Genomic DNA, 24,650 nt, shown 5'->3' with positions numbered 1-24,650 from the left:
ATGGAGTGGGTGACTGTCAGAAAATGAAGATGCATTTGTCTGATCCGGACATAGCTGTGTGACAGCCACTGCACCCCCCTGGAGAAAGCCTCACGCCCCAGGGCAGGACAGTGACACACACACACACACACACACACACACACACACCCACACACCCACGCACACACACACACACACACACACACTCTCCAAGGAGGAGTCATGAGCCAAAGGGGAGGAGGGGGAGGGAGCACGAGAGGAAAAGGGAGTGTATTTCTCTCTCTCTCTGTGTCTCAACCATACACACACAGAGACACACACTCTCCTGTGTAAGAAGCAAGACTCACACAATCAAGTGTTCAGTCGAGCAGTTGGTCGTACGCAGGTACACAGGATACTGAGGTCGGGTTTGAGACTAAGAGAGAGAGTACAAGAGACAGATAACAGCCACTTGTTGCTCATAGACACTCAAGCTTTCAAGGAGGGCACTGACAGCCTGCCCTATGTGTGGCTCCTCTCAAGGCTTCACAGTAAGTGTACAACATCCTTCTCAAATCATCTTATTGATACTTAAGTACAACAGAGCTTGTGCTAATTATTCTAAATAATTTACCAGCATGAACTGGGGTAACTTTTTTTTACCTTGCTAACTTATTTATTCATTTATTTTTCACATTACGACATTGTCCCGCAAAGCGTAATGCCAAACTGAGGTAAAGAGTGCTTTCTAGAGTCAACCTGTTACACGTTGTCCCGCGAGCCACAGCTGTGTGCCTTTGACTCATGTCTTGATTTTCAGAATATATTTTATGCAGTGTCACTAGTTTTGGTGGTTTCGGATTGAGCTGTCACACTCATTCCGAGTCAGCTGTGGTGACACACTTCAGAGAAAAACAGGGTGAAACGGCGTCGATATAGCTCATCTCTCTGCACTTTCATTTGCATTATTCTTTTCCTCCCTGAGAATAAGCAGACATATTTTGTTATTGCTGCATATGTGTCACTAACGCATGTATATGAAAGATTACTGTGTGAGTTCTGAACGATTTCTGATCAATTAACGCAGCATTTTTAAAAACATGAGAAAGGGGCAGTCTTGACATTCTTTCTCTTTATGCTAACTAAAGATTTGTTTATACATACAAGTAGTTTATATTTATATACAGGATCTGGGACTTTTATGAAATACAAGCTTTCCCCACAGTTTTCAATTAACTTTTGAGTTGAGTTTGGTATCACCTCAGGAGGATAAGTAAGTCACACGAGCGCTTACCAATTATTACTGACCACAGACCTTATCTATCACTCAGAGGCAGCCTGACGAGACTAAAAAAGGAAGTTCTGAGAGAGCACACCGGAGCATTGTATTTTAATCACAAGCCTTCTATCCTCTTCTCTTCTATTCTTCACTATTATTTCACCGTTTCATCATATCAGTCGAGGCACTCAGCGTTTCTCAGGTGAGCTGAGATCTTCCTGAGAAGGGGGGGATAGCAAGTAAGGAACAGACAGAAAGGAAGAGAAGGAGAGTTTAGACCTGGCTGAGAGCCAGGTCCCAGTCAGTTCAGAGGAAGTCTGGTCAATTCACTGGGAGCACTAATTTCCTTGTGAAAGTGGTCCTGCTCTGGGGCTGACGTGCACAGGAACCTCCCTTATAGCCCAGGGGTTGTGATTTGGAGAGTCACAGGATGTATGGGACAGTGGGGGCAAAGGGGCAGCAAGCACGAAGGTTCCACTTTGAAGTTTGTTTGTCCGGTAGTTGATGGGAAAATTAGATTCACTGCCACTTTGCCTCCTCCTTAACACCATCAACCTGCCGCTGCCTCCTCTGCATAACATCTCGCACTGGGGTGGCTAATTTTAGCCCCATTCAAAACTTGACTTCCCTTGGTACTTCAGCTATTGTTTGTATTGTTTTTTCCCCTTAAATTTGGACATAAAAGGAAAAGGTAAAAAGAAAAAGGTGTCTTTGGTCAACAATTCAATGTCACTCCCATAGCCAGAATCATCTATTTTTTCTGCTTAATGTCTATCTTTTCTATAGGCCTCCTCTTCTCAGCGCACCACAGTCATGTTAACTTCAGAAAGGTCACCGCAAAGCTCAGGGATCATCACGGCAGCGATGCCAGGGACGCAGGATGTTGACATGACATCGTGGAGCGAGGCGGACTTTGAGGAGAAGTGCACTTACATCGTAAAGGACCAACCTCTGGAGGGAGAGTCCGAAAACAACAGCAGGACACGAGCTGAGCGATCCTTACCCAGAAACCTGGCCCTCAAACGCTGCCACAACTCTGCTGAGGTACGCAACAAAGTCCACCTTCCTTGTTTGTGTGTTATTCAAATTGTCCAAGAAAGTGGAGTTTTAAGGAGTTGTTACCATCCTTTTTTATAAACCAAAGCAGGACAATGATGCATAAAAACAATCAAATCAAATTCCAAATATATCTTAATGGTATGTAAGCATTTGCTGCAGTTATTTATGTTTTGTGTAACTACCGACTCTTTGAGTCACTCCAACATCCTTCCATCCACTCATCTATCCTCAGGCGGGAAGTACTCAACATGTTGTCTAATTTCAGCCTTTCCTCTACGCAATGTGTGTGTTGAGGCAAAGACTGAGAAAGGCAAGCCCCTCAGCCCACAGCCTGAGGTCTCTATGATAAATAGCTACCTCAGACTACAAACCCTTTGTCTCAGGGCACAATTACACCGTAAAGCGGAGCACCAGTTGGGACCCAGCTTATGGATAACAATCTTCCATTTGTGTGTGGCAGTTAACAGAGATTTAAAAGAGGGTAGTTTATGTTTAACTGGATGGACAAGGTCTATGAAATCACAGGTAGTGATGAAAGATTAGCTCAGTGGACTTTTCATGAAAAGGAAACATTTCCCTATGCAAGATTAGGTTGGAGCCTCTGTAGATATAAGATGGCAGTCAGGCGAGATCAGAGGAAGTAGCCTAGGTGTCTGCAGCAACAGACCTGTACTACCACTTTGACCTTCTAAAAAGGTCTGTCTGGAGTCTGGTTGACACCAAAGAGCAGGATACCTTACAGTAATCTGTGACACACGGGCACCTCAAACGGAGCTGTCGGACAAAGGCGATGAAAGCAAGGGTAAAACTAGCTGTATGAAGCGGAGATAAACTCTACGTGCTAAGCAAGCTGTGGTTGATCCAGCTACATACACCATGCCAGTATTGCTCCAAGATGAAAGCGAGAATACATTACCATTGCTTTAGGGGATTTGAACATGGAGCTCAAGGTACAGTTGACTGGCTGGGGTGTGCCCATGATACCTTATACTCTCTTCCATACCCTGGAGGCTTGGGACAGAGGGGTGAGTTTCACACCTGGAGGTAGCAGAACAAGAGTCGTGGTGAAATTTTAATATGGTAGCGAAACTAAAGATAACTTGGGCGAATGGCTTATGAAATATTCAGCACGTGAAGGAATGAACACATTCTGTCAAAGCCTAGCAAACTTCTCACTTTCTCTGTGGAAGATCTGTCATGACAGCTAATATATAATAACAACGAAGTGCTTGATGGCTTATTTCCTTTTTTGTGGAGGTAGTAATTTTCAGGGGACAATTTTCCAGTGAATTGTCAAGTCAGATAAGAAGGACTGTATTCCCAAGAATCTCATCCTTCTAATTATGTTTTTAAACTCTGAGTGCATCCGGCTGCTTGCTCAGGCCTCCAATTTGGGGGCTACTCTGTTTTTTGATCATTTCATGTCCTCCTTGTTGAACAGGTGCTTGGGGTGACCAGTAAGGAACTGATTCCTAAGGGGACACGTTTTGGCCCGCTGGTTGGGGAAAGTTACACAGACGAAACGCTGCTGAAAAATGCTGACAGGAAGTACTTCTGGAGGGTAAGTGACCTGCATGTGAGTCTCTGGATTTGTGTACTTGCATGTGAAATTCATCTGTGTGTGTTTTAAAATTGTTCACATCCTGTGTCTCCCATCTGGAGATGCTGCTGTGGCTGTGGCGTGGCACGAGTTAGCAGTTGTGGTCAGTGTTTGACATCCTGTGAAAGTGTAGGTATCTTTAAAAGCTGCTTGATCAGATCGGTTTCAATGTGCATGCGCTGTATATGTGTTTGCTGGTTCCCTGCGTCTAAGCTCACGCATACAGCTGTTTGGTTTCAGTGACGCAGCGGTTCTTCTCTCTCGCCGCTTCTCTCGGCAGTGGTATCACTGCCAGTAAATACAACATACACTGGTCCGCGCTTCTCCAGACTCACAAAGTCTCACACTGACTAAGCAAGGAAGTGGCTTTGAGCCTGTGAACTGTCATGTTACAAATAAGCAGCATCAGGACATCTTCCATTACACACAAGCGCCTGTGTAATTCTCCACTTTAGAGTCAGCAACCTTGAAATCATGCAACCCAAACCAAAACTTGCAACCGCCATAACACTGACATTCTGTTAACATTACAGCCATGACTCAGGTAACAGCACAGCTTCAAAGAGGAGACAGCATGGAAGGGCTACCTGCAGCTGCAGCTTCAGCTTATTTGTTTATTTGAAAAGGGACAATGCACACTGATCAACATTCAAAGCAAATGTAAGCGTACCCCAGTTAGCCACAGGCTATTTTTCATCAGCAGTCCCCATGCCAGATGTTATTGGGCATCCTAAAATCGTAAACTGCTACGCTTTTTAAATGAATTGAAATTGCTTTTTGAAAGGTCAGCAGACGCAGTGAGGATTCCACTGCAAAGGCGTTAAGGTGAGAGTATTAGTGGGCGAGATAGTATACTCAGTACAACAACCCAGTCACAGTGAAATTCTTGCTCAGTGTTTCATAATTCTAGATGACTTGCGTGCCACAAACACAGACAGCACCGATCTCAGCTGAAAGAACATACAGTATTTACCATAAAGGCATCAGGAAAGCAGTGACATCATGGTTTCAGATTCAGAGCAAGTCACAATGTTGATTTGTCATCATCACCTCAATTATCTCTCATCTTGTTATCGCACCGTAGGTCTTCTCGGAGGAGCATTTACATCACATCCTGGATGGGTTGAATGAGGAGCGGAGTAACTGGATGCGTTACGTCAACCCAGCCTATACTGTGGGAGAGCAGAACCTGGTTGCGTGCCAGAGCGGTTTGGACATCTACTTCTACACCATCAAACCACTTCAGCCAGGCCAGGAGCTCCTGGTATGGTACTGCCTTGAATTCGCCCAGCGCTGTAACTACCCTCCGCTGGGCCAACTGGCTATTGACAATAATGGTACGTGTGTGAGTAGTAGTAGTATCCATTCAGGAAGGTGCAATGACTAAGTTAACAGGAACCATTCTTCTACCCACGCTTTGAGACATATCTGTTGTGTACTGTCATTGTGGAATAAGGCTCCAAATCAAAGCGCCGACAAACTGACACACTCTTTGTGTGGGTGTTTAAGAAGTTACTCAGTCACACCCGCAGCCCTTTTGTTAACATATGACACAAAGGGTATGAGTAGGGTCCTGAAAGCAGAGAGGGGTCTGTCTTCAGGTATAGCCATAGTACCTGAGTAAGATGAGACCAATTTCAGGACTTTAGGCAATGTTTCAGTGTCCCATTTTTTTTTTTACTCCACATAGAAACACAGCTGGCAGCTCTTTGACACGTAAAGCATTCGGCATTCATTCAAATAACACAAAGAGTGCACATGCTAGCAGAGAGACCGCATGCACACACACACACACACACACACACACACACACACACACACACACAAGAGACTGCCTGAGGTGCTGACAGCATTCTGGCACGACTCCCCTTATTTATTTGCCTCTTAAGAAGGAAGAGAAGTAGGAAGCGCTCCAGTGACTACTTGAACTTCCTGACAAGTCCACCCGCTGACAGATTGATATCTCGCTGAGTCTCAGCTGTTTGTTTTCTGAGAGCTGGCCTCTCAGAAGAGGGGGAAGGGTGACACAGGGGAGCACACAGCAGATAAGGGTTGCTCTGTGTTTGCTTGGGCTGATGTTGATTGTGTCCAAGAGTAGGTGAAATGTATACGTCATGCATACTTCTGTATTTTGCCTTCCTTTATCTGTCAGCCCATGAATATTCTTGAATGAGTCAGCTAAGCAGAATCTTTCCTTGTCCCTTGCTGGGTATAAAGTGGAATGATTTAGTCAGATTGGATCGAGATTTTATAAACTTGACCTGTGGGTAGAATTCGGCGGAAGATAAATACTATTTATAAATCAGTCATGTGTTATGACTTGTATATTTCCACTACATCAAGCATCTTTAAGAAGTATTTATGTCTGGGTAAAATTACTGATTCATTAGTCATATTCAGATAAAAACAAATTCTTATTCTGTCTTTCCTGTCCTGCCTATGGTGGACAATACCTACAACTGGCCAGTACTCTAATGCAAACAACATACTGTACCCACTAACTCCATGCTATCTGTATCCTGATCAGGGGCCTGTTGTTTCACCTGTGATGTCCACTTTCAGAGACTTTTCAGAGCCAGGGCAAGTCTGGGAGACGGTGCATAGACAGGCACACACACTAGATAAAAACACACATAGTTATCTTATCTTTAAAGCATAAAGCAACAGGTTGGACTGATGAAAAATGCGCAGTGATTTCAACAAAGAAGTCATGATCACAGTAATGTGTTACTCAACTGGAAGATGATACTGTTATGCCGACTGGACTGTATGTCTAAAAATAGTATTACCGGATTTTAATGTCACTTCTCTATTCTTTATTTGTCCCACAGAACAGAGTCAAGCTCAGGAGAAGGCAACAAGGAAACCAGGACACAGCGTAAAAGAAATCCTCAGAGACGAGCCTTCAAAATCACTGAATACCTGCCCCCGGAGTCTGGAGAGTCCTTTGTCTCAGACCAACCTCTCAGTAGGTTTTCCTCTGTGCCCGCGTGTTGTCTACCCAATCCAGCCCCACTCTATGGAATCTATCCATGGCCATAGATATGCAACTCTACCATCTCTGCCATCCTGTAGCCCTCCAGCTGCCAAAAGGCCAGCTCTAAGTAGTCCTGTCCCCTCTTTGCACTTCACCTTTCAGCGAAGACAAGACCCTGAAATAGCCAAACCTTACCAAGAGCCCTCTGTGCCTGATCGAGTTTATCCTACTCTGAGGCACGCTCCCTATCTATTGCCTCACTTCTCACTTGGCCTTAACAGCATTTTACCTCATTCATACCCAGTCTACAGCGATCGACTGAAACCTCACTTAACACTCTCATCTCATTTGATGCCTTTTGGCAGCTATGCACACATTTTCCATCCTCTGGCCAACGGACACAAAGACTTATCACTTGCACTATCCAACACCAAACAAGACCTCATCCTTTCACCAACCAGTGAGCACGAAGACAACAAGGACTTCATCTCCAAACGGACAAACTACCTCAGGATCCCCTCAGATGACCTCAGAGATTTCAAACACTCTCCTCCCAGAAATGTCCATGCAGAGCTCTCTATACCTGCCACGTCCAGTGCCTCATTCATGGTCACCTCGCAGAGTCGCAGAGCACTGCCCTCTCTTGCACCTGGAGGATGCTCACCACCAGTGGGCATGGCTGCCTTTTCAGACTGCCTCCCTTCCAAACCCACCTCTGCCTCTCAGAGTAATACTGAGGATGCAGTGGACCTCACAAAAACCCAAGAAGGTGGGCAGATTATTGGCTACAAGACCCTGTCTTACCCCCTCACCAGGCAGAATGGAAAGATCCGGTATGAGTGCAACGTCTGTGGAAAGGTCTTTGGGCAGCTGTCTAACCTCAAGGTTAGTTCCCTTTTCATCATATTAGTAGAGCAGGTTGGGGAAAAGAATAACAGCCACCTATTAAATCCAGTGGCTGTAAACTTACTTGAACAACACTTAGTGGCTAAAGAATATCAGAATTTACCCACCACAATGGTTTCTTGAGTTTGAAATAAAAAATAAATGTAAATATTCATCCTTGAGGTCTCTCATCTCTCTCAGGTCCATCTGCGAGTGCACAGCGGAGAGCGTCCCTTCAGGTGTCAGACCTGCAATAAGAACTTCACTCAGCTGGCCCACCTGCAGAAACACTACCTGGTTCACACAGGAGAGAAGCCTCATGAATGCAAGGTATGGCTACAGCGGTTAAAGAAATAGATTTATACCACTCTCACATGTGTATGGTAAAAATGTAGTAGGAGCCAGCAGTCAATTAGCTTAGCCTACCATAAAAACTGGAAACTCTGTCCAAAGGTAACAAATCTGGTGACCAGCACCTCCAAAGCTCACTAATGTAATTTTGTTAGTTCAATCAATACAAAAATACAAAGTCTAAAAATGGCAATTTACTGTTTTACGTTGGGTTTTGTGTTCGATTATTTCTTGGCCTTCTCTGCTGATTACATGGGAATTGCTCCATGCCAAGAAATAGTCAAGCACATAACCCCCATTAAACCCACTACTTGCTGTTTTTAAATTACAACAAAGGATGTATAACTATAGCTTTAATGTTCATGAATCATCCTCAAAGTTGGTGTGTGTGACAGGCTTTCATCACACTTCAGAATGAAAACTAATGTCAGTAACTGTGACTAAGACAAAAAAAATCCTAAACACTGAAAAACATTTTCTCCTTGGCTCTGTTTTGACACAGGTGTGCCATAAGCGGTTCAGCAGCACTAGTAACTTGAAGACCCACCAGCGGCTACACTCAGGCGAGAGGCCTTACCAGTGCAAGCTCTGCCCAGCCCGCTTTACACAATTCGTCCACCTCAAGCTCCACAAACGCCTCCACACGGAAGAACGACCTCACAGGTGTCCTCGCTGCCCCTGTGCCTATCTCCACTACTGCAGCCTCCAGGTGCACCTCCAAGGCTTCTGCCCTCTCTCACCCTCGGCCTCCCAAAGGCACTCGCCAGAGGAGCTACGCCAAGTCAACTCCGAGATTGAGAGGTTTGACATAAGTGAGGCGGCAGAGCAGCTCGAGGCCATGGCTGCGGAGCCCGAGATGGACAAGAGGAATGTAACTGACCTAATAAAGAAGATGGAGACTCATACCTGTGGCCACCCGGTCAACGCCAGAGAGGGGGCTGAGCTGAGCGTCTACAAAGCAAAGCAGTGTTCTGCCGTTCAGTTGCACCATGGCAGCCCTCTACCTCTACATCCAACCAGCATCAAGCTGGAGTCAGGCTGCATATCAGAGCCCTAAAACAGCCTCCCTAAGACAGCCTTGCTAATCCAGCCACATAATCCTTACAGGTCAACTCAGCAGCTGTCTGTTACTGCCCTATTTGAAGTAAAGCCTTATCTCAATCATGGATTGCCTGACCTATACTATACAGAGGCTGTGGCGTGTGAAGAATCAAGACTTTACCAGCATGGCCTGGGACCAGTGGCTTGATTCATTTATAGATATTTGTTAATTTATTCTGTTGCTAATATTAATCTAAAATGTATATAAAAAAACATTTTCTGTTTTGTTTTGTATCTCCCGAACATCTTCACAAAACAAAAACTAAACTTGTGATTATAACAAAGTTTCCCTTTTTTGTGGTTTCAAGGTGTGAGACTGGGTGTTCCTGTTTGTGTGTGTTTCCTAATTAAGATAACAATTTCTGTATAGGCATGACTACGCAGTGTAAGTGAGCTAAGGGTTGAAGTGATAACACAGAGGAAACCTCAGTTGTATGTGTGTAACGTACATACTTGCCTGTGTGTGTGCCGATGTGAGGAGTTGGTGACGTAGGTAAACATCCTGTTATGAGTCTTGGGATGCTCACCGCCAGTAAGTGTCAACGCTTCACCCTGGAAAAAAACCCAACACACAACAAAATGATATTCACTATTAATAAGATCATATACTGTATTTGTACATGCACTTCTATATTTTAGTTTTAGTATTAATCAGCTGACAGGCAGTACACCCACAACAGATGATTCCACAGTTTATTCCGATATATAAAAACACATGTTAGATTATTGTTGAGTGCACTTCTCTGTCAAGAATAATGACATTTACCAACCATATATGTTAGGTAAAAACTGTATGCACGCTGCACATATAGCCTACATATAAATAACATAACAGGTTGCTGCAGGCCAGACATGCTCTGCGACTTTCTGTTGGGCAGCATTGTGTTATCCTCATATTACAATTTAAAAAGGGTGTCAGGTGTTGAATTGTTCAAAGTGACTAGCAAATGATGAGACAACTTACAGTGCATGCACCTTCAATGCTGATTGAACACACACTGCTGATGTTGTCAAAGCAATAGACTGTATCTATGATCACAGCGTGCCTGCCAGCTGCTCTGGAGCTGACCCCTTCTTTTCTACCTCTCTGGTTAGCATAGTGCTGAATAACTCTTGGGGGAAAAAAGACACCTGGGCTGACCCTCGCCTGCATGGGAGGAAAGTCAAACTCTGATTAAAAAGTATCATTATTAAACGTAGCATAAGTAATAGCCTATATATGTAATGTAATTAGTAAGAAACATTAGGACATTTCTGAGAGGTAAAGTTTCCAAAGTACAGGGAGGTGAGCAGTGTACAGTAACGATCAGTATACTGATGCCCCTTTAAAAACACGCAGTGACGTCATTAATTTTTGACGGTGGGCAGGCAGCGGGAGAAGAAGGGAGCGGATGTGCACAGGCTGAAGGATGCCCAGGATAATGTCCCCGGTTTGTTCCCTTTCCCTCCTACCCGTATCATGATAAACGCTGCTGGGGCGGTGGCCCGCAGGATGCCGTTGGCGGCCCGGCGGAGCGGGTGCTGGATAGCGTGGTGCCAGGCGGTCCTGTTTGGCGTGTCGGCGCTGGTAATCGTGGCCGAACGGAGCGCTCGTAAGTGGGCATTGAAATCCCCGCGCTAGCGGGCTGCTAGTGTGCTGATGTGGGCTGAAACTGAATATGAAAGCGGGACATGGGGATGTTGTATTCGTGTGGTATTTTCGTTGGCTTTAATGAGTGAAGAAATCCTGTTGCTCAGCCGTGATGCTTCGTGCTGGAGCTTAACGTTACCCAGCAGCAGCAGGTTAGAAACACAATTCTAATGGTGATGCTAAAGCACAGCCGTCCCTGCTGAATTGGCAAACCCAGCAGTTCTTTTCTTTTCAGTTAACATTGGCAGTGGTTGGCCCTGCACGGATGGCCAAACTAAGGCCCCAAAACCTCCGGGGGCCATTCAGTAGGGTCACAAAGCCGATCCTCCGCAGTGAAAGGCTGACCTTGATGTCTATAGGAATAATGCTCACCTTTACAAATGTATCTGGCACCTTCCCTCCAAAACATATACCATTAAATAGGTTATCTTAGTTATTACTAGTGTTATTATATTTCAAACAAAGCACATCTGGAGTCTGTATTGAAAGCAGTGTGCAGCACTCCCAGGTGTGTTGATTCCCTGACTAAGCAGATCAATGGGGCAAGGGCAGGACAAAAGAGAGAGGAGGTGACTGGGTGTGTACGAAGTGTGACTTTGCCTTTAGCAGGTATACCATTCTCAGAAGATAAAAATATTGTGCATAGGCTCCAAACTGGAGTCAACCTGTCACAGAAAAATAAAGCAGTTAGTTAAAATGATCAATAGCCTATTAGAAGTTCTTATTTTCACAGTCCAAGAGGTCTCATGTAACAGGACAAGTAATTGCATGCTGTATTTAAGCCAGGAGTCAGTCTCTTCTTGGTGGAGTCTGTATCATCCCATTAGAACAAGCTTCCTCTTAAATTAAAGGACAATTGCCTTGAGCAAGATGTATGTGCTCTTTAATTTCTCAAGGACTCTGCTGGCCTCTGCAGCTCTCAACAAATCCTCATGCATATGCTATTTTGGGTTTTATGTGCTGTTTACTTTAAAAACTGCATAACACATAATATGATAAATCAGCCTGTACTAAATTATATGAAAACATATGCCACTTTATATACAAACATAGTTATACCACCTTGTATCTGTGTGTCTGGATCTGTTGTTTGTGTGCGTGTTAGTAATCTATTGTATAGGGTTTTACCTTTGGAATGAAGAGACGCAGTGGGCGGGCCTCACTCTCGGCCTCTTTCTACCAGGGACAGCAGTTCAACTGCTAAGTATGAAATGGTATTATGATGATGGTGATGACAGGCGGTTGTACCTCTCTGTCATACACATACTTCACTTGGGCATTTTCAGAAGGTAAGATCTTTGCAACTCCAGATATTATATTACCAAATAATGCACCATTTGCAATATAGAAGAACACAGAAGATATTCTATTAATATCAATCTGTCATTGAAACCTTCCACAAGAAGTTATGGTGTATCACTTCTCTGGTATCTGTCTCTGTCTCCCTCTTCTGGCAGGTTATGGGACTGCATGAGGTCTGTGTTGCGCATGCAGGACTCCTGTGCCGAGCTTGGAGCTGCTGTCATGCAGCAGGCAGATGTTGCTGCTCTTTGGCTGCTGGAGGCCCTTGTCCTCACACTGCCTCAGAGCCTGCTGCAAGCATATGTTGTGGTGTCCACTGATGTGGGCATCATGTCCCCAGGTAAACTGATTTCGCCATCAATTATGGCATGCCAGTTGTTGTTGCCAAGAGTCTGAATAACAGATGTCTTTTTTTCATACTTCCTCCTTCTGTTTTTACCTACAGTGGCCTATTGCTGTGGTCTATGTGTGCTGTCTATTTCATGGGCTCTGGTGCTGTACAGCAGAGCCTGCTGTCTGATACGACCGGGCCACTTGGCCATGCCTCCGGCAGCCCTCCTGTGCCAGCTGGTGTGGAGGGCAGGCATGCTGGGTGCAAGGGTGACTTGCCTCATGTTCTTTGCCAGGGTCTTTAGCTGGTGGGTCTGTGGAGTAGCAGGTGAGCAGCACGCTCCATGTGCGCTTGTGTATCCGACACCACTGAAAAGAAGAGAAAGGGTGCAATGAAATGACAATAAATGATTGCTGTAACAAACTACACAAATACAAATTGAGATCAATGAGTAACCCAGTTCTTATGTTCCTCATGACTCGTAATTTATAAATAATGAAAGTATCAGAACATTATTACTTTATACTTAAGTTAATGAGTGATGTAATTATCCTGAGTGATGCAGCATGCCCTCCTGATCTAGTTTTTAATTTGCTTCTCTGCATCAGCTTGATACGCTGCATATGGATTCCCTGTTGCAGTTGTATCTCCTAGTCTATTTTTACGTTGACCTCCAGGTTTCCACTGGCTCACAGCCTCCTTCTGGCTGGTATCTCAGCAGCCAGACATCTGCACTGGCCCCTGGTGTTGGCGTGCCTTTAACGGCATCATGGGGCTTGTCCACATCTTCCTCTTCCTCAATGTCAAAGATGGACCCTCGCGCTTCCGCATGGCCAGTTTTTATGCAGTAAGACGTGAATTTTGTTGAAATTGCTGTTTTCTCGTCATGTTTTCGCTGTTTTATATTCCATGTGCAGCAATACCTCACTGACGTACACACAGCGCAGCTGCACACGCACGGATATACACACACACACAGGCAGATAGTTTGCATTGTCATCCTCACCTCTGCGTCCTCAGCTTACATTGACGTAATGCTGTGTGCAGATGACTGATGGTGTGACCTTATCTCCTCCTTCAGTTCATGCTGGTGGAGAACGCCACTCTGCTGTTGGCCGCCTCCGACTTCCTTAGCGAAGCATCATGGGACAGCATGACCCTTCCCACCACTGTGCTGTGTAGCTTTCTCCTCGGTGAGTCCCACTCTCTATCTGCACTCCTTTTGTTTTGAAATAGCTCTGTTTCAGATGTTTTGATGTTCAGTGCTCATAATTAGACTTGCAACAAAACCTCTAATAGTTTCTGTGGTATCTGAGTAATACAACCCTGATGGTGATTCAGATGGGTTAAAAGTAATTCTAAGTAGGACAACAGTTATATGTATTATTGCATTATAAATAGTAATTGCCCTAGTAATAGTTCTACTTGTTAAATAATAGTGCAAACATAATTGGTGATGTGGCACAAATGTACCATCCTAACAAACATCTTACGTGAAAGATAGTCATATGCAGGGTGTTCTGTTATTTCAGTCATTTTTGATATAGTTGAACATGATAGTTCATAAACAATGACTTTAGGTACCAAAGGAAATGGTCATAGGATACAAAAAAACAACAAGTGAAGTGAGAAGGACAAATTCTATGTAGTTACTGTACTTACCATAATACCAACACCAGAATTAGATTAAGGCAAAGCCAGGGTGGATGTAGCATTCCCTGCTGCAGCCCTACCTTTTGATTTGGACTATACTCTATATTTTAGAGCATGTGTCTTTTATTCTTTTAAATGCCTGCCTAGTGCATGTTTATGTTTGATTTTGGGGACTCAAGACAAAAAAACTATATAGTTCTATATTGGATGTACAGCAAGGTTGAAGGAATGATTCAAATTAAGATTAGACCCTAAACAGAACATGAAAAACACACTATGACTAAATAAAAAAATGTCTCTTGATGCCTTTATAAACTAACTGAAATAAGAACTGTATTCTTCACTTGATAATTGCCAGTGACTTGTAGAAAAAATATTGCTTGTAACAAGTATATTAAAAAATACTGAGTGTACTGAAATCAACTGTTTCCTGTTCCCTGCGTCCCAGGCGCTACCTCTCTTGTCCTATACTACCGGTTCCTTCACCCAAAGTCAACAGAGATCTCCCAGGGTACGAACCACAACCACATGAGCAGCACGTGTATAGAACAAGGGGAGTCGTCCTTCTCTCTCGGGGACAAAAGCCTACCAGCTCCCTCCATTCAAAACCACGGCAGCTTCTCCCTCTCAGGTGTGGCTGGTTCTCTGCTTGAGCACCCAGGAACCTGTGGGGGCCGGCCTAACAGCTCTTGCCCTTGCTACCACCACCACTGGCTCCTAATCCGGCTGGCTCTGAAAACAGGAGACCTGGGGAAGATCAACAGAGCGTATGGGGCCGGCGGAGCAGCAGCCATACTGGACATGGAGGAGTACAACCAAGAATTTAAGAGTAACGAGGGCATCACTATCACAGCAGGGGGCAGCTGCGGGGGCATCTCCACCTCTGAGTCTCAGGGGAAAGGCCCGGCACCTCTCTCGGACTGCAAAGATGAGTTCCAGAGCGTGAGCGAGCCCACGTCAACTGAACAACCTGAAGAAGAGGATGACAGTCTGGAGATGGAGAGCCCGATGGAGTCACCCACATCTGATTTCAAACGTAGCTCACCAGAGGGTAAGTCTGTGTTTGGAGACAGTCCGGAGCCATACTTCTGCCCTACAGAGTCAAGTTCAACCTTATATTTCAGCGCTGATCCTCAGTCCCCCAGCAGAGCCAGTAACCCCCGCTTGGACCGGGACATTGGGGGCCTGGAACATGGGGTGCGCCTAAACTCAATCCCCAGCGATCCAACACTTCACAGAGATATACGTGGGATCATGGGCCGGGTTGGACCACGCTGTACTTCCACTCCTAAATTGGACTCTGGAGTCCTGGACTCCCCGTCTAATGTCCCTCATCTCACCGGTCCCAGAAGGCAGCTCATAATGTCGCGAAGAGATGAAGAAGATAACTTCTAGCAAGATAGAATCAGAGAACAGCAACTTAATCAACATTAAAGGAGTACGGCAGCTTTTTGAAAGGCTGCTTTTTCATCTGCTCAGTGCTGTAGGATGAGAAGGCTGGCAGAACCTCTTTATATCTACATACCGCATTTTCAGGACACTGTGGGGCACAGTATATGCAAGAATTTTGGGATTATGCTAAGCTAGCCTGTGTTCTTCTCAAATCATAAACTCTTTTCTAAAAGCAAATGCTTTGCCGAAATGCTGGACAGACAGAGGTGAAACCTTCAATAGTGTTTTTATCAGACATGAAAAACATAATTAAAGAGCTAATTGGCCACGAATGTGGTGTAAGGAACTCAGACACACCTTCTACCTGGCATCCATTAAACATTTGTTCAGTTCTTTTGGCAGCAATTAACTTAAGCCTTAAGAATCATACCATATAAACACTGGTTCTGCCAGATTGTAATTACATATTAAAGAAGTAGCCTTGAGTTATATCCAAACATCATAAGAAATACGAAGCTGTTTTATGATCTCGGAAAACTGTTGATCTCTATATTACATACCGAAACAGCTGTTATTTATGTTAATTGCCAGCAGTTTTGAGAATATAGAAGTAATTCCGATATCGAAAGGGGACAGGAGTGTCTGACCTCTGAATCGTAACCATCTCAGCTTAAGCCAGAGCTTTGTTGGCTTCTTTAAAGCACAAGTATTTTCTGTACCATACATCTATTGCTGTGACTTTTTGTTATTTCTTATTTAAAAACAAAAAACAAATCCCCAATCCACTCAGAGTACAACAACAATACACTGTATTTTTTGTATAATCATGTCCGCTGGAATTGCTTTGAGCAAGGCTAGTGGTCAACTGGCTGTGTCAAACTGTGTATGATGTTTTAACTTTATTTACATGTTGACCATGTAATTGCTAACATGTTTTTTAAATTTACATTATGTTGGTGGGGGGGATCATGTCTCAGGCACTGACTCTAAAAAGCTTTCAAATGTTTATTGAAAAGATGCTTCTGAGGTACTTGTTGTGACTTTTTATGTGTTCTTGATTGCTATTTGTAGGGGACAAATGCATTTTTGCTCATTCCCGTTCTGTAAAAGGGATGAAATCCACTAACAAAGCAGTGAGGTGATGCTGGGGTTTCTCTTGCACCTAGGTGACTGCCTATATTAAATTTTGAACTGTGAAGTGCAAGGCCACTGGTGGCTTTAAATAAGCAATAAATAGCCTACATATTGGGGTGACTGGAATACAAGTGTTTGCAATTATTTCAGCTTTGATCAGTTTATATTTATGGTATCAAAGTAAGTCGTTTTTGAGTTGAATTGTCAAACGTGGACTTTTTAAAAATGTTTCCGAGCATTTAACACGTGCATGCTCCATGATCACTCAGGTTGAAATGCTCTTTTGTCATGTCAGACTGAACTCATTGTGTAAATGGCCTCATATTGCTCAAAGAAGGTATTTATGGCACTCGCCCTTTAAGAAGCCGCGCATGCGCACATATGCGAGAAAGTTAACTGAACTTCGCAGTCAGAAAAATTCAGATTTATAAAATAGCAGGGAAAACACCATTGAGTTGACATGGCATTTCGCCGGAGAAACAAGAGTTACCCTTTCTTCAGCCAGGAATTCTTAATTCAAAACCATGCCGACATCGTCTTCAGTTTGGTGATTTTTGTTTTGATCGGATTGATGTTTGAGGTGAGATGAACTCAGATTCTTTTTTTCTTCCCTCGTCTCGCTCAGCTGTTTTAAGATGGCAAGCCAGCTGCACATTCAAAGATGTAACGTGGTGCCAAATTAAGTATTATTCGGTCGAAATGGTGTTCTGCTTTGTAAAAACGTCTGCTTGTTTGACTGCATCCGAGCCTTCTATCGGTGTAACGTTAACGTTCGTCAGTTCCGACGGTAACGTTACCCGCTTGCTGTAAGTTTTGTGAACAATGAATGTTGGCTCTCTTCGCAAGTTGCGACGTGTGATTTAAATTGAGCCAGAAAGCAGCTGAAACCAGAAAGTTAAAGTTATAAACTGCAACCGTACGCGTTTGTAGCTGGTTTAACATCTGTAAAGTTTTCTGTGTCTTGCTCTTCGTAAGTTACTTTTAATTCCAAAGGGAGTTTCTTAAACCGGGATACAGTTGAAAACTCCTATATGTTGGCATATTCATACGTGGCTAAATTACTGGAAAACAACATAATGTAGCTTATTTGCTTCCTAGAATTCACGTTTTACCCTTCAGACAAAGAATTGTTCCAGTTTCCAGCAAAGATAGTCCGCTGCAACATTTTGAGTCCAACATTTGTCAGTTACCACAGAGAACCTAAATAATACAGGAAGCGGTTACAGCATTCAAAATAAAAGCGCCGCTTTTTGCTGAGACTGAAGTATGTCACCCGTCCGACACCGAAGAGTTTTATTTTGTAAAGTGGTAACGGAAGCTGTACCCCTCTTCGTCGCGGGCTTGACAAAGGTTGTTAACTGCCACGTCTCAATCTTTCAGCCGCCGCAGCTCGCTGCCTTCGGCTCAGCTTAACGAAAGAGTGCATTCTTTTACCCGAAGGGATTTCACCACTGACATGTACAGTGACTGAATAAATAAGGCGTCTCACTAGCTTATCCTACATAGGAACAGCCCCCCCCCCCCAAGGCCTCCGCTTGGCCTCCGCTTGAGAATATAGCAACGTTTCAATCCGGAACCCTGTTTTGGTTGTGATCACACAGCTGGCCGAGTAAAAAATAAGTAGGGGATTTCCTTAATTTTCCTCGTTTCGGAAAAGGGAACTACAGTGCTAAAGCTTGTGTTGAATTTGACATTTTGGCGTTGACAGGTCACCTCGGCGCTCAAGGGATGACTGGTGACTTGTTGCACTGTGGTGCCCAAACTGGAGCCAGGGGACCAACAGGGGCCCTTGAGGGGTCTCAGTAAGGAAGACCCTATAATCATTATGTAGGCTACCAAGTTAAATCTAGAAAAATGAGATTGCTTAAAACAAAATGTTATCATAATCCCATCATATTCCCAACCTGATGGGACCTCCAGCAGGAGTTGAAGATAAATGTGAGGGTTGGCAAGTTGCAAGACACAAGATGTTGTTCGTTTTGAAGACATTTCTTTGATCTTGATCTTAGTGTTAAAACCAGTTTTCAGCTTCTCAAATGTGAGGACTTGCTGCTTTTTTAAAAATATAGTTGTATATCGAATATATGTGGGTTTTGGACTGTTGGATGCCAGTCACAGTTTGTAGACACATGCAACCTGTGAACAGGGGTATTGCGTTGTGGTAAACACTGGTCTAATGCATGTTCTTATGGGGATGCTTGACATAAAATAATTTGGGAGGCTCTGCTGTTGCCTCTTCCACATCCCAGGTTAATGCAAGCCTTGTCTTGCCAGACAGATTTTTCAGCAGCACTGCTTGAGGAATTCTGCTCCCAGCAGGCAATTATAATGCCACGGGGGAGGATTGACAGACAACATTATATATTCAGAAAAGCTTTGCACGCACAAACAACCGTCACAAACACCCATGCATACTTTGATGATACTTGAGGTTGCATTCAGACAGGTTCACTGAAATATGTTGCTAATTACCATCTTGTCTAATTTCCAGGCGACAGCCAAGACGGCCATACTGTTCATTCAGCCTCAGTACAATGTCACTACACTATCACCAGGTATGCAGTGCAGTTGAGGAATTATTATTGAATGCTCCTTCTAATTCACAACCTGTGAGCTGTCTACAGGTCATACATTTCACAGTTTAACTTCTGCTCCTGCATAATGCATCATCATATCACTGTCATTGAATTGTGAATTACATTACAAAAACAGTTTACATTGCTCCAGGATGTGTAACACACCTCCTGATTGCAAACGTGCTGTGTGTGTGTGTGTGTGTGTGTGTGTGTGTGTGTGTGTGTGTGTGTGTGTGTGTGTTTGACCCCTCCTATGTGTGCTTAGAAGGAGAGGTGACGTTGTACCATTATGGATGGAAGGACTGTGCCACCATCCTCTTCTATTTCTTCATCGCCATCATCCTCCATGCAGTGGTGCAGGAGTATCTTTTGGATGTAAGTACTCAGTCATGGAGGCACCATACCATCAGTGAGCCACAAGCGGAGGCATATAGTAGATATCTCACAAAGAGGTCCTTCTATACTGCAGTTTTACTGTAGGTCTGACAGTGAAATACTCAGCAACACATACTGATTATTTTCAACAGATACAAAATGGCAAGAAAAGGCAACAGATATTGCAAATGGCATCCTGGGCACCAACGTATATAGTAAAACTATGAATAAATAATGAAATTAATCCATTTATTATTAATTCATAACTAGAACCCTTATTCTCCATATTTGTTGAATTGTACACCAATTTCTCATTTCTGCATGTTCAGCTTGATCTGATGTGCACAGACTTAAATACTCTAAGTTATGCAGCAATTAATATTGAATAATAATTGTAGCCGTGTCAATATTTCCCCAATAATTTGTACTAAATGACACAGTTCTTTCCATGTAACTTTTTGGAAATAATTCAGAAATGACGGACCCATACAATTAAGTGTTACCTAAATTAGTTATCAGCAATATTATTAATATTATTCACTGCATATACATGCATTATGATATTCCATCAAATGTAGGGAAAATAAAGAATTCAATATTTTTTGTCCTTTTTTGCAGTCACAAACCTGAAACAAACCATAAAATATCTCTGTATGAGTATGCTTTTTATGAATGTATTCATGTATATGAAGATACATACTTTTCTGTGGTGTGTGCATCCAGTTGCACTTTTTGGCGTTTAAAAGGACATTTTAAACAGAACCGTTTGAAACATACCGCATCAAAAAAACACAAGAGCAGCATGCTGAGTGTTTTACAGAATGACGTTGCTCCAGTTCTCTTAGCATAGAGTTGTGGAGACAGGAAGAGTAAAGCAGCATTTAATCCATCTGAAAGTATGAGCCCCTGTGTCATTGTTTAGAAATAGGCCAGTGAGGAGGAATTATGTTTTATTTTAGCATCATCACCATGGGTTCCAAAGTGTCTTGAAAGGAATACTTCTTCAGAGGAAGGTTTTCAACAGCAGCCATAAATAGTATTTGCTGTCTTTTCTTGTCCCAGTTATTTGTGTTACCGTGACACTTCCTTGTGAATGACAATGACGCTGTCAACATGCCACCCATTCTCAGTGGATCCGACTGCAGTCATATGATCCTTTTGTGTTGTCCACGTTGCAGAAAGTTAACCGGCGTCTCCACCTCTCGAAGAGCAAGAACACCAAGTTTAATGAGTCGGGTCAACTGTGTGTATTTCACTTGGTGTCGAGTGTGTGGAGTTTTTACATCCTCATAACAGTGAGTGAGATTTTTTTCAAAGCATGTTGTATCCAGTGACAGCTTCCTAGATGAGTCAAATTCTGAAAACATATCACGCACTGTGCACTAACGAACAATGTGTTCTCGGTTTTATTTGCACAGGAGGGCTATCTCCTGCATCCCAGCAGCCTTTGGGAGAAATATCCCCATGTACACCTCAGGTATGACTGATGCGTAACAAACTGTCAGTGGTGTATTTACATTACATATATTTTTTAGTATCCACGTATACTCCATTTATCCATAGAACCATGTGCTAGGGTTGCTTTCAAAGTGTATGTTCTATTTTTATTTATTTTTTTTTTTTTTAAAGCCACCTTGCTGGTTTATTTGACTTAACCATGTTTCTTAAAGGTTTTTTTTTATTTAACAGTTGCACCATCGCAGGGGTGTAAATCGCACTGACTTCTCTCTCCTTCTTCCCCTTTCTCCCCCTTTCCTTCTGGTCCAGGTTTCAGGTGAAGTTTTTCTACCTCACTCAGCTGGCCTACTGGCTCCATGCCTTGCCAGAGCTCTACTTCCAGAAAGTACGCAAGGTCAGTAAGGAGGCCCTGGGAACGGGAGGTATTCTGGAGTGTGTGTGTGTGTGTGTGTGTGTCAGATTGTGTATGTTCTGCATCAGACTGAGAGTAAGAAAAAAGAACTGGCTCCAGGATTTGAAACTACGGTGTGCAAATAAAAGCTTTTGTTTGTTTTTCAGGAGGAGATTTCTCGTCAGCTCCAGTACATTTGCCTGTATCTGCTGCACATCTCTGCAGCCTATTTGTTAAAGTAAGCCTCCAGCAGAAGGCCTTTTTTAGGAAAACCTGCTTGTCAAGGAAAAATGCATGTATAGTGAGAAAAGCAATAAAAGAAAAAGGTTTGAAACTGAATCAGATGTTACCTAATATTATCACCTGCCCGTCTCTCTCTCTCTCTCTCGTATAGTATGAGTCGTGTGGGTCTGGTACTCCTCTTTCTTCAGTATGTGTCAGAGCTGGGCTTCCACATTGCCAGGCTCTTTTACTTCACTGATGAGAATCATCAGAAAATGTAAGTAACCTCACTGGGCTTAATGGTTTTGCCATTCTTTTTGTCAGCAGTCAAGCCCACTGGTGTGACTTTTGACGAAAACATCCCAATATTTGTCTTACCATAACTTGACTTAAATATTTATTAACATCTTCTTATCACAAATACTGAAATTGTCTCAGCATGTTTTTTTTATTGACTACATGTTCGCTGTGTGTCGTGCTTCAGGTTTGATATGTGGGCGGTTAGCTTTGTGTTTACACGGATGGTCACTCTGACCTTGATGTTCCTGGCTGTCGGGTTTGGTTTGGCTCGTGCTGAGAACCAGGGGCTGGACTTGGAGATGGGTAACTTCAACACTGTATTGATAAGGTAATGATGATAAGGTAATGGTCCAATGTGTCTGGATTATGATTAATTTTGTTGCACTGCTATTACTCTACAACTATGAATACAGTTAGTGGGCATAAAAAAGTGTTTACTTTTTAATGTTTTATTGTTTCACAACATAAATTCACAGTGGATGTAGCCAGGAAGTGTTACACTGATTGATAGAAAATTTAATTTCACGTAAAAACACATCTCTGCAAATGGATAAAATGGGGTTTGATGTTTCAAAATCATAATACACTATACCTGCAGTTACAGTATGACTAGTAAGAACATTATTTCAAGATATCTCTGAATATACAGTAGTACTTTTTTACTCCAGTTTTAATTTTAGTGCTATTATTTGCGATGAAGTGTGACAGCAGCACACTGCTCTAAGACAAAGGCAACATAAATAGCAGATTTATTGAATCGGTTTGCAAATGGGGCAACTGTGGGCAACCGTTACTGTCGAACCCTGAGAAAACAAAAATATATTATAACAAATATTCTTCAGACTATCAAACGCACACACCAGGGCCACAAAGTAAATTAATTAATTCAGCACGCAATGTGAGGTCCGTTTTCCAAATCACACACTTGGACTAATCTTCTTGTATTTGGGCCCCTTCAGGATGACTGTTCTACTGTTGGTATGTTTGACCCAATCTTGGCTCCTCTGGAAGTTTATCCGCTTCCAGCTGAAGCGCTGGCGGGAGTTCAGACACGAACAGGCCGTTCGCAAGAAGACTGCCACAAAACAAGTCCTACGGCCGCTGAAGAGAGACTCACGTGAGTGTACCACCAGCTCCAAAATGTCTTATAACACACTGACATCATCTCCTAATAAATAGTTACAGACGACTTGGGCAACAACTCTTTCTTAGTGTTACAGTTTTCAGGAGTGTGACTTGTATCATTACTCATTTCATTTCTTTTAGCTTTATTGGCATGAACGTTTAGGTAAACAATGTTGCCAAAACAAAAAATTCACACTCTCTCTCCCATCATTCCCTGCTTTCTTGATTTGTCCTGATCACTCTGATTATGTGCTGCATTAGTAGAGATCCTGACTACTCACCTCTCTGTCTCTCCCGCTAGTTGGTCACCACGAAAACGGAGTTCTTAAAGCCGAGAACGGAGCCTCTCCTCGCACCAAAAAACTCAAATCCCCCTAAGACAACACACTGACTGGCCTGAACAGCGGCTTTAGCCCCGGCTAAGGTTTCTCATCAGCACAACAGGGAAGCTGGTGGCAACTGGCCATCAAGCTTCTTGTTGAGTATGTCCTGAGATGTTACAGGACTCAGTCACTACAGACTTAGGCTTGAATGCTGGAATAACAAAATCCAAGGAAACCCCTCAAGCCCAACAGACATTTACTCTTCTCATCATATCAGTATTTTTTATACATCCACACAGCCTTCTATCCCACCCTAAGGAGCACCGTTGTATGCAGAATGATTAAAATGTAAAGTGAACACAGGATGCCGCACACGTGTTAACCGTGTGTCAGCGTTGAATGTGTTGATGCATATCCTCATACATAAGTACTGTATTGTTTTGTAGTGTTGTCTGATGTTGCAGCTGTTTTCAGCTCTTACCCACTGAGCCGGCTTTGCTTGTTTTCTAATCTGGTCCATTGAAGCAGAAAACTCTTACAGATGAGATGGTATGATATGAGCTCTGTACGCTGGCCTTAACACACTCCCTTTACCACATTAGGGAAGTGATGTTGGCAAACCAAGAGAGTGGTCACCTGGGCCAGTGATTTATGTCTGTCTACATTTGTCACTGGTCACTTAACAGATAAGCATCAAGTATGTATGTTGGATATTACCGCATGCCATTCCATGTTTTTTTTTTTTTGTTTTTTTTCTTTTAATTGTTTTGGTAATTTCTTTTTTAAATAATGCATTTTTCTGAAATAATGTGTGGACCCCTCTATTGTCACTTTCCCTGTTTTTATTTTATACATAATGTTCAGCTGTTGGCCTTTGTACTGTCCTAGTTTGCAGCAACAGAAAATGCATGCACTGCCAGTTGGTAAATTGAGACAAGAGCATGCAGAATTAAATAGAATAGTTTTTCTACATTTCCAGTGTTCTTTCATAATACTGTAAACAGCAGTGTGTTTAGCCAATTCTGAATGGGGTAGTGCAGGTGGACTCGACCAAGGGTGGCACCACACATTGTAGACCCCCTTCACCTACAGTATGCTTTTAACTTGCTTGATTGCCCATCTGTAACATGGGGAGACTGTGGTTCAGGAGGTAGAGCGTGTTGCACGCTAATCGGAAGATCGGCGGTTTGCTCCTCCAGTCTGCATGTCGACTTGGGCAAGATACTGA

At 43.2% G+C, this 24,650-nt stretch overlaps 3 protein-coding genes across 4 annotated transcripts; all 3 read left to right on the top strand.

Annotated features, from left to right (window-relative positions):
- The first annotated feature begins 305 nt into the window (after nt 1-305).
- On the top strand, nt 306-9,444 carry prdm1c (PR domain containing 1c, with ZNF domain). The gene is made up of 7 exons (XM_046060835.1): nt 306-509; nt 2,024-2,281; nt 3,738-3,857; nt 4,981-5,233; nt 6,728-7,758; nt 7,960-8,088; nt 8,612-9,444. Exons 1-7 carry the CDS (start codon nt 483-485, stop codon nt 9,164-9,166), a joined length of 2,373 nt encoding a protein of 790 aa, XP_045916791.1. The 5' UTR covers nt 306-482; the 3' UTR covers nt 9,167-9,444.
- A 1,144-nt stretch (nt 9,445-10,588) lies between these two features.
- On the top strand, nt 10,589-16,778 carry xkr5a (XK related 5a). The gene is made up of 7 exons (XM_046061511.1): nt 10,589-10,802; nt 11,946-12,129; nt 12,298-12,482; nt 12,588-12,800; nt 13,151-13,320; nt 13,555-13,666; nt 14,575-16,778. Exons 1-7 carry the CDS (start codon nt 10,670-10,672, stop codon nt 15,519-15,521), a joined length of 1,944 nt encoding a protein of 647 aa, XP_045917467.1. The 5' UTR covers nt 10,589-10,669; the 3' UTR covers nt 15,522-16,778.
- Nucleotides 16,779-17,048: 270 nt separating this feature from the next.
- tram2 (translocation associated membrane protein 2) lies at nt 17,049-24,434 on the top strand. Of its 2 annotated transcripts, none has more exons than XM_046060869.1 (11): nt 17,049-17,232; nt 19,144-19,207; nt 19,497-19,603; nt 20,782-20,898; nt 21,022-21,080; nt 21,371-21,455; nt 21,620-21,690; nt 21,847-21,951; nt 22,159-22,302; nt 22,934-23,091; nt 23,401-24,434. In XM_046060869.1, exons 1-11 carry the CDS (start codon nt 17,113-17,115, stop codon nt 23,475-23,477), a joined length of 1,107 nt encoding a protein of 368 aa, XP_045916825.1. In that variant the 5' UTR covers nt 17,049-17,112; the 3' UTR covers nt 23,478-24,434. The 2 variants fall into 2 exon arrangements, with proteins under 2 accessions (XP_045916825.1, XP_045916824.1); XM_046060868.1 differs by having other exon boundaries at nt 19,494-19,603.
- The last annotated feature ends 216 nt before the right edge of the window (nt 24,435-24,650 follow it).

This window comes from Micropterus dolomieu, linkage group LG10 (assembly GCF_021292245.1).
Source record: "Micropterus dolomieu isolate WLL.071019.BEF.003 ecotype Adirondacks linkage group LG10, ASM2129224v1, whole genome shotgun sequence".
Lineage (NCBI taxonomy): Eukaryota > Metazoa > Chordata > Actinopteri > Centrarchiformes > Centrarchidae > Micropterus > Micropterus dolomieu.
Note: the sequence above shows the minus strand (reverse complement) of the source record. Positions and strands in the feature narration are given on the sequence as shown.